The 12,560-nt window shown below is 33.4% G+C and overlaps 1 protein-coding gene across 1 annotated transcript in view; it reads left to right on the top strand.

Annotated features, from left to right (window-relative positions):
- Window positions 1-12,560, top strand: part of Nf1 (neurofibromin 1) — a 350,626-nt gene that overhangs the window by 154,890 nt on the left and 183,176 nt on the right. Inside the window, 2 exon segments of the mRNA XM_089097671.1 lie at window positions 1,083-1,214; window positions 5,301-5,494. Coding sequence (XP_088953797.1) covers window positions 1,083-1,214; window positions 5,301-5,494 — 326 coding nt within the window.

Genomic DNA, 12,560 nt, shown 5'->3' with positions numbered 1-12,560 from the left:
AAGAGCGACCTTATTTTGCGATTTTTAATATTTGCCATATGTCTGATTTTGATATATGTGACTTATTGATTCTTTTGTGATTGTTTTTTTTATATTTTTTACATCTTTCATTGTGATATGTGTAATTTTGTGGCTCTTTATCCATTACTGATATTTATTTTGCCCCACAAAAATTGTATTTAACCGCCATAAATTTGAACCGGAAAAGGTATATACTAATAGCTGAATTTCGTAATTGTCACCCTTTCCAGGGGGCTTCCTGCCATGCTTTGTGAACTGCGCGAGAAAAAACATATGACGCCTAGCCACCTCAGCAAGGGTCCCCTGTTTTAGAATAAATCTTGATTAAATTGCATCATATTTTGGAAAGAATAAAATTTAAATTGAGAAAAGGGAAAGAGCAAATGCAATTGTAAAGAGCTCAAGACAGTAAAAAAAAATATTGTTTAAAGAAGAAGTAACAACCCGAAAGCGATGGATACATTAATCCCTTTGGAGTCAAAGTACATTATCATTAAACTTTTCCAAATTTTGTTTTCTTTCTTGGTTATAATGGTCCTAATATTCCAAGACTAGCTGTAAAACTATGGATTCTCTACCAAATTATCACTTTTTAAAGGGTTCAGCCACCTAATCACCCATTCAAATTTAAAAGTACCCGTGCTCAGAATTGATAATTCTAAGGAGTTGTGGCTTAATAATCTCGTCAGTTCACAATAGTTTATGGTTTTAATTATTTTTTTTTGCATTTTTGTCAAGATACCTTGCTGGGGTGTCCTTAGATTCAAAATTAGGAAGATAGGACAAGATTTTTATGTTTGGAATTTTTAAGGGCCAATCGGTCCGATCTGCTTAGACTTTATATCTTGTACGTGGATCCCCAAACCTTTCTTAGAGTACAATCTTCTCTCCCCCCCGCGTCGTTTTTTTTTTTGGTGTGCAGGTGTGGTAAGTAATTAGAAACGATTGAATTAGTTGCAGCTCAATTCCTGGAGAAAACATTCCAATAGTTTCAACCAAACTAGCGTATTTTATTATATTTTGATTTGCAGTTTTAGTGACTTCGCTTTTTTATTTTTCAGAGTTTAACTCTTAAAGAAAAGATGTATCCATTGAAGTTTAAAGAAAAAACTAATGAAGAGTGTTCAATGTATAAGAACCTATTGTTACTGATGGTTCGTCTTATACACGCAGACCCTATGCTTATGTTAAATGTAAGTATTTAATTATATTTGAGTAATTTTAATATAATTTAATTCTTATAATTTAATTAATTTAGTTTTTAATTTAATTTATTTTATTTTTATTATATATTTTTATAAAAAAAAATCATATATAATTTTGTTTTATATTTATTTTATTATTATTATTATTTTTTTATATTCTTATTATTATTTATTAATTTATTTTTATTTAATTTATTAAATTATTTTAATTTCATTAATAAATTATAGATGCAGACCCTGTGCTTATGTTAAGTGTAATTATTTAATATAAGTTAAGTATTTGATTATTTTTTTTGTGTTTTTATGTATTTAATTATTTTATTTATGTATTTAAGTAATTTAGGTATTCAATTATTTAATATAAGTATTTATTATAATTATCTCACCTAAATATGTTTTCTTCTGACAGTTTGTCCGTTCACTTCTGACTAACTTAAGCACTATTGTTTCCCGTAATATATTAAATGTAGCTTTTCTAATTATAAGGGTAGCTTAAATGTATTCAAGGTAGCTCTAATATATTAAGGGTAGCTTAAGTACTGGGTAGCTCTTCTAAGTATACATAAATTGTACAAAAATATATTTATTGAAAATCCTCCGCAGCTGGAGGATTACCCACTTTGATCAATTTTTTTTACTTTGATTACTTTGATGAGTTTTTTTCTTAAGAGTAATTTCTTACGCAAAGGTACCAGAATGCATCCATTTTTGTCAAACAGATTTTCAATAAATATATTTTTGTACAATTTATGTATACTTAGAAGAGCTACCCAGTACTTAAGCTACCCTTAATATATTAGAGCTACCTTGAATACATTTATTGACCTGGTTACCAGCTGCCCCGGGGAGCCACTTTGTCTTCTGCCAGTTTATCCGTTCACTTTTGACCACTATCGTTTCCCCTAATGTATTAAGGGTAGATCTTCTAAGTATAAGGGTAGCTTAAATGTAGTTAAGGTAGCTCTAGTGTATAAAGGGTAGCTTAGGTATTCGGTAGCTCTTCTAAGTATACATCAATTGTACAAAAATACATTTGTTGAAAATCTGTTTGACAAAAATGGATGCATTCTGGTACCCTTGCGTAAGAAATTACTCTTAAGAACAAAAACATCAAAGTAAATCAAAGTAAAAATTTGATCAACGTGGGCAATCTTCCAGCTGCGTTGCCCGGGGCAGCTGACATGGTTGTCAACTGCCCCGGGCAGCCACTTTGTCTTCTGCCAGTTTGTCCGTTCACTTTTGACCACTATCGTTTCCCCTAATGTATTAAAGGTAGATCTTCTAAGTATAAGGGTTGCTTAAATGTAGTTAAGGTAGCTCTAGTGTATAAAGGCTAGCTTAAGTATTCGGTAGCTCTTCTAAGTATGCATCAATTGTACAAAAATACATTTGTTAAAAATCTGTTTGACAAAAATGGGTGCTAACCTTTGCGTAGGAAATTACTCTAAGAAAAAAAAATGGAAAAAAAGTGACTGCTTAGAAAACAAAGAAGACACAAACGTTTTTACCTTGCACTAAAATTTGTATAATTTCCGATAAAATCTTCCTATGATTTACCCTTTTCTCTATGACGTTTTGCAAGAATTGGAAAATAGGGTTTTCCGTTCGACTCAGTTGAAATAACGTCATTTCGTTACGAGCTACTCTAGGATGTCAGATTTATCAAACCTAAATGAGGAATATGACCTATAGTAGGGCGTGGCCTCAATAATCAACATTCAAATATTTGAATGTTGATAACGTGGCTGATAAACGTGGCCTCAATAATCAAATATTTCAATTCATTTTGAAGTGCAGTCATTTATGTACCTGTTTTTATTTCTGGGCCATTTTTGAAACATCAGATATTAATGAGTTATTTTTGACTCATTGACATCCAAGTTTTTTGAAAACAACGCTTTTCATCGGATGTATGTTTTGCATTGCATTATTTTATTGATTAGAGACGCGTTTTTGGACTAAAAGTTTTATGGATAAAACCTGGGATGTTTTTCAGTTTGGAATATAATAAAAATCTAATTTCAAATAGTAAGAGATTTCCTTGTTGAGAATTGAGTCACGTGACAACCATTCCAATTTATACTAACGATTTTCTGTTCGTAATAATGCAAGGAGACGTATTTACCGTATTTACCGATATCGATAATTTACCGATAGGGCGGTAAATTCAGAAATTATCTCTTATGCCAATTATATTATGTAAGACAATCCTCACCAATAATAGAAACATATTAGTTAAAACTTATTTTACCGCGAAACTTCTAGGATACTTATGCAGAACCTTAGCGTTTCGGGTAAAGCCTTGGGTAAAACAAAAAACCTAGTATTTAATTATAAACTCATATTTTTTTTTACTAAAACTGGCCAGAGGTGTTTGTCTCACGCAAGTACGAAGGGAAAGGGGCAAAAATACGTGAAAAGTACGTATTGAGGCTAGCCCACTAGTGTTTATTTTTAAAAGGCAAAGTGTAGCCTAAAAATGATAGTTTGCCTTCAATTGTTTGCAGCCCCTGGAATAGAAACGAGAATAGAGGACCGAATGAGAACACCAGGCTTATTTTTTTAAAATTACCAACTAGTAATTATGTTGTATTTAGAGTATTTAAAATTTGGTTTTCAAAATCAAGGTAAGGCAGGATAACAGGTCCATTCTGGAGTTAATCAACAGTCTTCTTTCATTGGTTTAGCCCTCTGGAATGTAGGGCTGAAGGAGAACAAGAGGCTATGTTTTATGTTATTGTCTAAATTCTGGCTTTCAGAACCAAGGTAAAACAGGATCAGAGAAGCTGTCGTTCACTTTAGAGCTCATCATTAGCCTTGTGTCGTTGGTATAGCCCTCTGGGCTATAGTGCTGAAAGAGAACAAGATGCTAGGTTTTATGCTATTATCTAAATTTTGGTTCTTAGAATCAGGGTAAGGCAAGATAAGAAGTCCAGTTCTCCACTCTAGAGTTCGCCAATAGTCTTGTATCGTTAGTAAAGCACTCTCGACTATAGGGCTGAAGTAGAACAATATGCTATATTTTGTATTACTATCTAAATTTTGGTTCTCGGAATCAACGTAAGACGGGATCGGAGGCCGAGTCGTCCACTCTAGAGCTCATCAATAGTCTTATATCATTGGTTCAGCCCTCTAGACTCTAGGGCCGAAAGGGAACAAGAAGGTATGTTTTACATTCTATCAAAATTTTGGTTTTCAGAATCAATGTAAGGCAGGATCAGAGGTCCAGTCGTCCACTCTAGAGCTCATCAATATTCTTGTATCGTTAGTAAAGCCCTCGAGACTATAGGCCTGAAGTTGAATAATGGGCTATGTTTTATATTACTATCTAAATTTTGGTTATCAGAATCAAGATAAGGCGGGATCAAAGGCCGAGTCGTCCACTCTAGAGCTCATCAATAGTCTTTTATCGTTAGTAAAGTCCTCTGAACTATAGGGCTGAAGTAGAATAATAGGCTCGATTTTATATCACTATCTAAATTTTGGTTCTTCGAATCAAGGTAAGGCGGGATCAGAGAACCATTTGTCTGCTTTAGAGCTCATCAATAGACTTGTGTCGTTTGTATAGCCCTCTGGGCTATAGTGCTGAAAGAGGACAAGAAGCTTGTTTTTATGCTATTATCCAAAATTTGATTTCTAGAATCAAGGTAAGGCAGGATCAGAGGTCCAGTCCCTAGTGCTCGTCAATAGTCTTGTATCGTTAGTAGAGCTCTATGGACTATAGGGCTGAATTAGAACAATAGGCTATATTTAATATACTATCTAAATTTTGGTTCTCCGAATCAAGGTAAGGCGGGATAAGAGCCTGAGTCATCCACTCTAGAGTTCATCAATAATCCTGTATCGTTAGTAAAGCCCTCTGGATTATAGACTTGAAGTAGAATAATAGGCTATATTTTATATTACTACCTAAATTTTGGTTCTCGGAATCAAGGTAAGGCGGGATCAGGGGTCGTGTCTTCCAATCTAAAGCTCATGAACAGTCTTATATCATTGGTTGAGCCATCTAGACTCTAGTGCTGAAAGGGAACAAGAAGCTATGTTTTACGCTACTATCCAAATTTTGGTTTTCAGAATCAAGGTAAGGCAGGATCAGAAGTCCAGTCCTCCACTTTGGAGCTCATCAACGGTCTTGTGTCGTTGGTGCACCAACCCTCCATGCCAGACGTAGCTCAGGAAGCAATGGAAGCTTTATTGATGCTTCATCAGCCTGATAAAATTGAGATGTGGAACCCTGAATCGCCTATTAATACCTTTTGGGATGTCAGGTAGGGCGTAACAATTGTTATATTGCATTAGGTTTTGATTTGTTTCTTAATTTCTAAATACCTTTGTGTTTGTTCAATCTTCATCTTATGGCCTAACATAGATGAAATTCATTTTTTTTAGTATATATTAGAAGTAAGTTCTAAGACGTTCATTGGCAAAGATATTTCAGAAGCCGTTGAAGGATTTTAAAAAATTAGAATTACTTTCATAGCAACATTGAACCAAATTACTTCGGCTTCTTTTGTCGTCTGATTTTCCACTAAATCAATCACGCTTATAGATGATTGATTTTAGTATTATTTGCTGAGCTAACCAACCAAGTAGATATTTTTCAGAACCACGATAGCGCTTCCCTGATTGACTGGCATACATTTGAATGATAAAAATGCATGTTTTCATATCTTGATGATTTTCGTTGCAAAGAATTGGCTATCCGTTTTTGGGGTATTTTCATTGAAAAAACACCAATTTATTGAAAATACTGAAAATACATTCCCCAGCCCCCTCTCCCTAAATTTTCATGAATTAACACCACTGGGTCACACCTAATTATAACCGAAAAAAGGCCTTTATTTAGTCAAATGACTTTGGAGCCTTTATCTCACGAACGTGTGCTTTTTTCTCAGACATGTTACGTTTTAACACACAAGCTATCAAATTTTGCCATAAACAAATTCTCAAGTAAGATGTTGCAAGCATCTTTACCCATGAAATTATTGTAAATTGTTTTTCCTTCGATTTATTAAAGCCTGAAAGAGCAGGAAAAAAAATTCCTATGGATTACTATCCTCTGCAGGTTTACTTGCATCTGGGATTTCTGACGCAATACCATCATCCCAGATTAAACTTGAAAACTACCCCTAACTTGAAATTATGTACATTAATACACGTTATGTACGTAAACCATAGCGTGCCATTTAGTTATCATTATACTCAAGCTACACTATAGCTATTAATGTCGATAGAAACGGAATTCAGCAGAAAATACAAAAATAACAGTGCGGTAATATACCCCATCTATAATTTTGTTAGATGGGTCATGTTCAACTTTCAAGCGCAATTTTTTTGTGAAGTTCGATCAGGGTGACAATCTAAGGTAAATCTGATCTCTAGACATCCTGAACTGCAAGGATTAGTATCATGAAACGCCTTAAGTAAGTGTCAAGACTACTCACATTTGTGCCAGGATAATCTGGGGAAGGTAAACAGAGTGCGCAACAGCACAGGATGGATGGCCCCCGCTTCCTGGCCTAAGGGCCATGAAAGGGAGATCAGAAACATTGGCAGGGACTGTGAAAGTCCATTGCCGCATTGATTACCTTTCTTTGTCATACACGGTGAATTTTTTAAGTCACTGGAACCACACATTGATAAAAAAACGGAACCAAGCAGGAAATGCGAAAACTACTGCGCCCATAATATGTCTTGTGATTTGGTGAGCTCGGCCATTGACTTTCAAGAGTAATTTTGCTTCACTTAGAAACACTCCAGATTATAAGGAATAGCACCAAGAAACGCCCTAAGCAAATCATAGAACTACTCAGATTTGTGACCAGGATAACAGAACAACAGGTAATTCAGAACAACCACAGACATTTAGTGTCACTTTAATTTGATTGGCTAGTCGTCTACCCTGAATTGCGAATGATGGCATGTAGCATAAAAATTGTCCTTCTTAAACTTGGGTTGCAGTCACAATTGTCGATAAAATCAATGATGGCATTGCTATAACTGTCATAACCATAACTATCATGCTATCATGCATAACTATCAGAAACAAAATACGCGAAAAATATATGACTTCCGACAGCTTAAGGTGTAGCTTTCCTTTGAACGTATAGTTGTCTTTAGGTATTAATAACATATTGTTAATATTTGAATTCTTACGGACGAAAAGTGTTCTCAAGTTTAGTTATTTGCTTTTACTTCTTGATCTTCAGGTTCAACGCGGCAACACTGACGAATACGTGGTTGTGCCTTATGAACTTGATAGTTTTTAAGAACCAATAGAAAAATCTTAGGATCTATGGCAAACCAGCCGATGATTTTGTCAGATTCAAACGAATTTTCGTGACTTACTAATCGAAATGAAGATTCAAAGTACAGAAAACCTATCTGGACCCATCTCAGATCTACCTACACCTGAAAATCACGATATTCCAAGGCCTTTTTTGGTTCTTTTGAAATTATGAAGTTTTTAGGACAGTACGCCATTGTCGTCAGTGTTGCCATTACCAAGCAGTTGAATCCTAAAGACAGCTACTCCTTAAAAGTGAATTTTCAGCTTCTCATGGTGTTTGTTGCCATGGTTTTTAACTTTTTTTGTAGATTTTTTTTTTTACTTACGTTTGCCAGCTAACTAAAACCACATAACAACATATGGAAGTGTTTCATTAAAAAGTGCGTTCTGATTTTTGAAATTTTTTTGCACATGGTTGTGAAGTTCCACTAAGCCAGCTTAAACAATTGGATTCCTTTTTCATTAGTCCTAGTATTCTAAGGCAGTTTTTTTTTTTTTTTTTTTTTTTTTTTTTTTTTTTTTATTTTTTTTTTAATCTGAAAAGACATGATCCTTTAACAGCCTCTTTCCTACCCGTATTCTCAATCTGACAAAAATAGAAAGAAATTGTAATTCTTTTGACCCTGAAACAGTTTAGACCTTGAATTTCGTCGCCGGCAAATCAAATATAGTTGCGTCTTTATTATTTTTTTTTAAATCTGGAAAGACATGATCCTTTAACAGCCTCTTTCCTACCCTTACCCTCAATCTGACAAAAATAGTAAGACTTTGTAAGTCTTTTGACCCTGAAACGCTTTAGGCCTTGAATTTCGTCGCCGGCAAATCTAATTTAGTTACGTCATTTTTTATTTTTTTTAAATCTGAAAAGACATGATCCTTTAACAGCCTCTTTCCTACCCTTACCCTCAATATGAAATAGTAAGACTTTGTAACTCTTTTGACCCTGAAACACTTTAGGCCTTGAATTTCGTCGCCGGCAAATCGAATATAGTTATGTTTTTTTTTATTTTTTTTAAATCTGAAAAGACATGATCCTTTAACAGCCTCTTTCCTACCCGTATCCTCAATCTGACAAAAATAGAAAGACATTGTAACTCTTTTGACCCTGAAACAGTTTAGACCTTGAATTTTGTCGCCGGCAAATCGAATATAGTTGCGTCCTTTTTTTTTTTTTTTTTTAAATCTGGAAAGACATGATCCTTTAACAGCCTCTTTCCTACCCTTATCCTCAATCTGACAAGAATAGAAAGACATCGTAATTCTTTTGACCCTGTAACACTTAAGACCTTGAATTTCGTCACCGGCAAATCGAATATAGGTTGGTCATTTTTTTTTTTTTTTTTTTATCAGAAAAGACGGCAGTTTTTAACAGCCGCTTTCCTATTCTTGGGCCGAATTTGAAAAAAAAAGATGGAAAGACATAGTTACTCTTGTTACCGTGAAACATTGCTTATTTTAGACCTTGAATCTCGCCGCTGTCTAATTGAATATGGATGTAGCTTTTTTCAATCCCGGACACTAAGAATTTAAGCCATTGGCCTATATTTCAAATCAATAAAGCTAATTTATTTTCTTTTTCCTGAAAACTAAATTCATTCCCGAGCAAAGCAGATTAGGGAAACTAATAACTTCGAAATTAACGAAGTTTGCGTTTTCTCCCAACTTTTCCTTCTCTTTTAGTGAGAACGGTGGAAGAATACCAATTAGTCGTATAATAACAATTTTATTAGGTTTTCACTTATCGAAAAGTATTGGCTTTAAATAATACCGCGGAAATTTAAATTAATATTTCGTGACTACGTGCACAGAGTGGGTTTGATAATCCGATCAATATAATCTAAAATATAGTTAGGTATAAATCAGATCAATATAGTCTAAAATATAGTTAGTTATAAATCCGATCAATATAATCTAAAATATAGTTGGGTATAAATCAGATCAATATAATCTAAAATATAGTCAGGTCAGATACAAATCAGGTTAATATAGTCTAAAAATCGGTAAGTCACGGAACAGAAATGGAAAGTCAAAGACTTAAACCGATGAAAGCCATATCTGTGTTTTCACTAAAGCCGAGGAATGGTCAACGAGAACAAACATTGCCCGCTTGCTCGATATATTCGATTTCCATCTGTGTCGATTTTTTCTCTCTCATGAACAAGTTAAGAAGTCATAAACCGTATAATCCAGTTTGTTCGATTGATATTTGCATATATTCTCTACCCTTTAAAAAATGTATTATATGTTATTCAGTTATTGAATAATAAATTATATAAAACTAAGTAAGATAGCACAATAATAATAAGTTTCTTCCCACCTATGCCCCATTCACAATGAGATTTTACTAATAATGGGATTTATCTGGCGATAAGTTAAGCGAATCAGAATTTATTGGGGATTTTTTCAATCAAAAATCCTCTGTAAGATGAGATTGGAACATATTAGCGCTAGCTAAATCTCGATAATAGAAAAATATCACTAGGAATGGGTTCTTTAGCAAATCAGTCCTTTTTGACTACATAGCAAACATTTTGCTGTTAGCTACTATTGCTACGTTGTCTTTTTGGATATATACCAATATTAAAATCAATAGTACATTATGTGATTATTTGGGTTAAACCTTTTCATATTTTAATAACCTGAATATTTTTCTTTAAATTGGACTTATCCAGTGAAGTTTGGGACAATATCATAATTTCTTCATCTATTGCTTTATTTTGCTTGAAAGGGGCGTGCTTCTCACCTATTTGGGTGAAAATGGTCTAAGACATGTAACAAAGAAGTCACGCACTCTATACATTTGAAGAAAAATATTTCTCATTTTGAGCTGGATCAGGCTGGCCATACTTTATGCGCTTAAATTTATTGACTTAATTAGGCTGACCTCTTCCCACGCCAGGAAGCCACGCCAGCTGGCGCATCTCTGTCCATGACCAGTGGGAAATCGCGATAACAATGCTTTTCCATGACGATCTCGTCATCGTTTTTGACCAAAAATCTTCAAAAGACGCGATCGAAAGCGCAGAATCCCTGTCGAAATAACATAATTGAATAAGTCAACCAGGGTCGTATCCAGGATTTTTTTTTGGGGGGGGGGGGGGGTACAAAAAGATTTTTTGGGGGCGTGTTAAAAAAACTTTAAAAAAGCATAAAAGTTTGTTTATATTCATTTTTGTTACATTTATACGAGTCGAGCCAATTTTTCTTTTTTTTTGGGGGGGGGGGCAGACCCCCTAACCCTCCACTCTCTTGATACGACCTTGTAGTCACCCCTACCTGTTTTACGGATGGTATTGGGGTGAAAGTCATTCTCTTCACATTTAAAATACTTACAGTCTCGTGAAACAGTCACCATAAAACGTAGAATCTAGAGTTATTTATAGTATACATATTAGAGTGTTGGTGGTATCAGTCTATGAAATGAATTATTTTTAACTTTCAGGCCTCTTTTACGTAATTTAGGTTTTTTATCTATAAATTGGCACCAGATTCCTTTAAGGGAATGTTTTAGTAATGCCGTGACTTGGCAACGGAAATACGGAGCCAGGCAAGTAGAGGAGTTTGGAATACTTGAATGCTTGACCTTGAATTTCGTCACCGGCAAATCGAATATAGTTTGCGTTTTTTTTTTTTTTTTTTTTTTTTTTTTTTTTTTTTTTTTTTTTTTTTTTTTAATCTGAAAAGACATGATCCTTTAACATCCGCTTTCCTATCCTTATCCTAAATTTGACAAAATTAGAGGTTTTTTTTTTTTTTTTTTTTTTTGGTCACCTTCTATTATTGCTGAACATGGTACCATCTCCAATTCGATTGGTTATCATTGTATTTCCTGCTCTTTCACCGTTGTTTTGGATTGCATTATTTTCTCTTTTTCTCTTGCTCTTTCTTGAGTAGTTATTTAACTATTTTATTTTCGTCTATATTATGTATATGTATATTTTTATCCTATTTCAAACTGAATGACTTTTGTTTGTATTATGCGTTAAATTCATCATTTTTGGTTGCTACAGAAGTCCTCAATTACTGGGATTTTTTTTTTTTTTTTTTTTTTTTTTTTTTTTTTTTTTTTTTAATATACTGCAAGCAATATAACTAAGAATAATGAATGTTTTAGGAGCTATGTGTTTTTACGTCTCATAATGTCGACATAATAAATACAACCCTTTTTTATTTAGTTTTTTACAGCTAGTTTTATGATTCTGCTTTGTAATGCTAGGTGGCATTGGATTCTTGTTTTGTCTCTCGTTGGCTTATTGCCAATTTGGTTAAATTATATTCTTTGACTAGTCTTTAGAGAAAATTAATTTTGAAAACTTCCTCCACAAACGAATTTTCTCAAAGAAAAGTAAAGAGCTACATGTAACCAATGATGAGCAGAAATGTAGTCAAATAATTTTTCAAGCGTAAAACTGCCATATATCACAATCAATAAATAAAGAGTAATATAATTTGGAATATAATTATTGAGCAATATAATGCTCAATAATTCATAATTTGTTTTTTGAATATTTGGTATATATTCACTTATAAAAAAGAAAAGAAAGATCACATTTTCGCTTTAACGACAGAATTATTGAATTTGCCAAAGAAATATTCAAACCTCCAAAACCATTTTAATCTTAAGTTATTTTCATTTATTAAAATTTGGATTCCGATTGTACGTCCAAATTTTATTTGATCATATGTTAAAATCAATAAAAACTTTTTTATTTTTTTAAAAGTTTTTATTTGTTTTTAACGCTCTTGAATTGCAAATTAGGGCTAAACTAGTTTATAAAACACAGATTGGTTTAAAAAACGAACTAGGCCTATCTTTTGTGCCCTTTTGACACATGGGTATTTTTTCTTCTGGCAAATAAATATAAAGCAAAAGAAAACATAGACAAATAAATAAAGACACACCAAATTTTCTTATTTGGGTATTTACAGTTGGGTTTATGATTCTGCTGGAAAATGCTAGGTGGCATTGGATGTTTTTTTTTCTCAGAAACGAGCTTAAGCTTATTGTCAATTTGGTTAGATTATACTCTTTAGCGGATCTTTAG

The sequence above is a fragment of the Artemia sp. Qi Xiang Cuo genome, chromosome 12 (genome assembly GCF_049724085.1).
Source record: "Artemia sp. Qi Xiang Cuo chromosome 12, ASM4972408v1, whole genome shotgun sequence".
Taxonomy (NCBI): Eukaryota; Metazoa; Arthropoda; class Branchiopoda; order Anostraca; family Artemiidae; genus Artemia; species Artemia sp. Qi Xiang Cuo.
The sequence above is the reverse complement of the archived record's forward strand: the minus strand, read 5'-3'. Positions and strand labels throughout refer to the sequence as shown.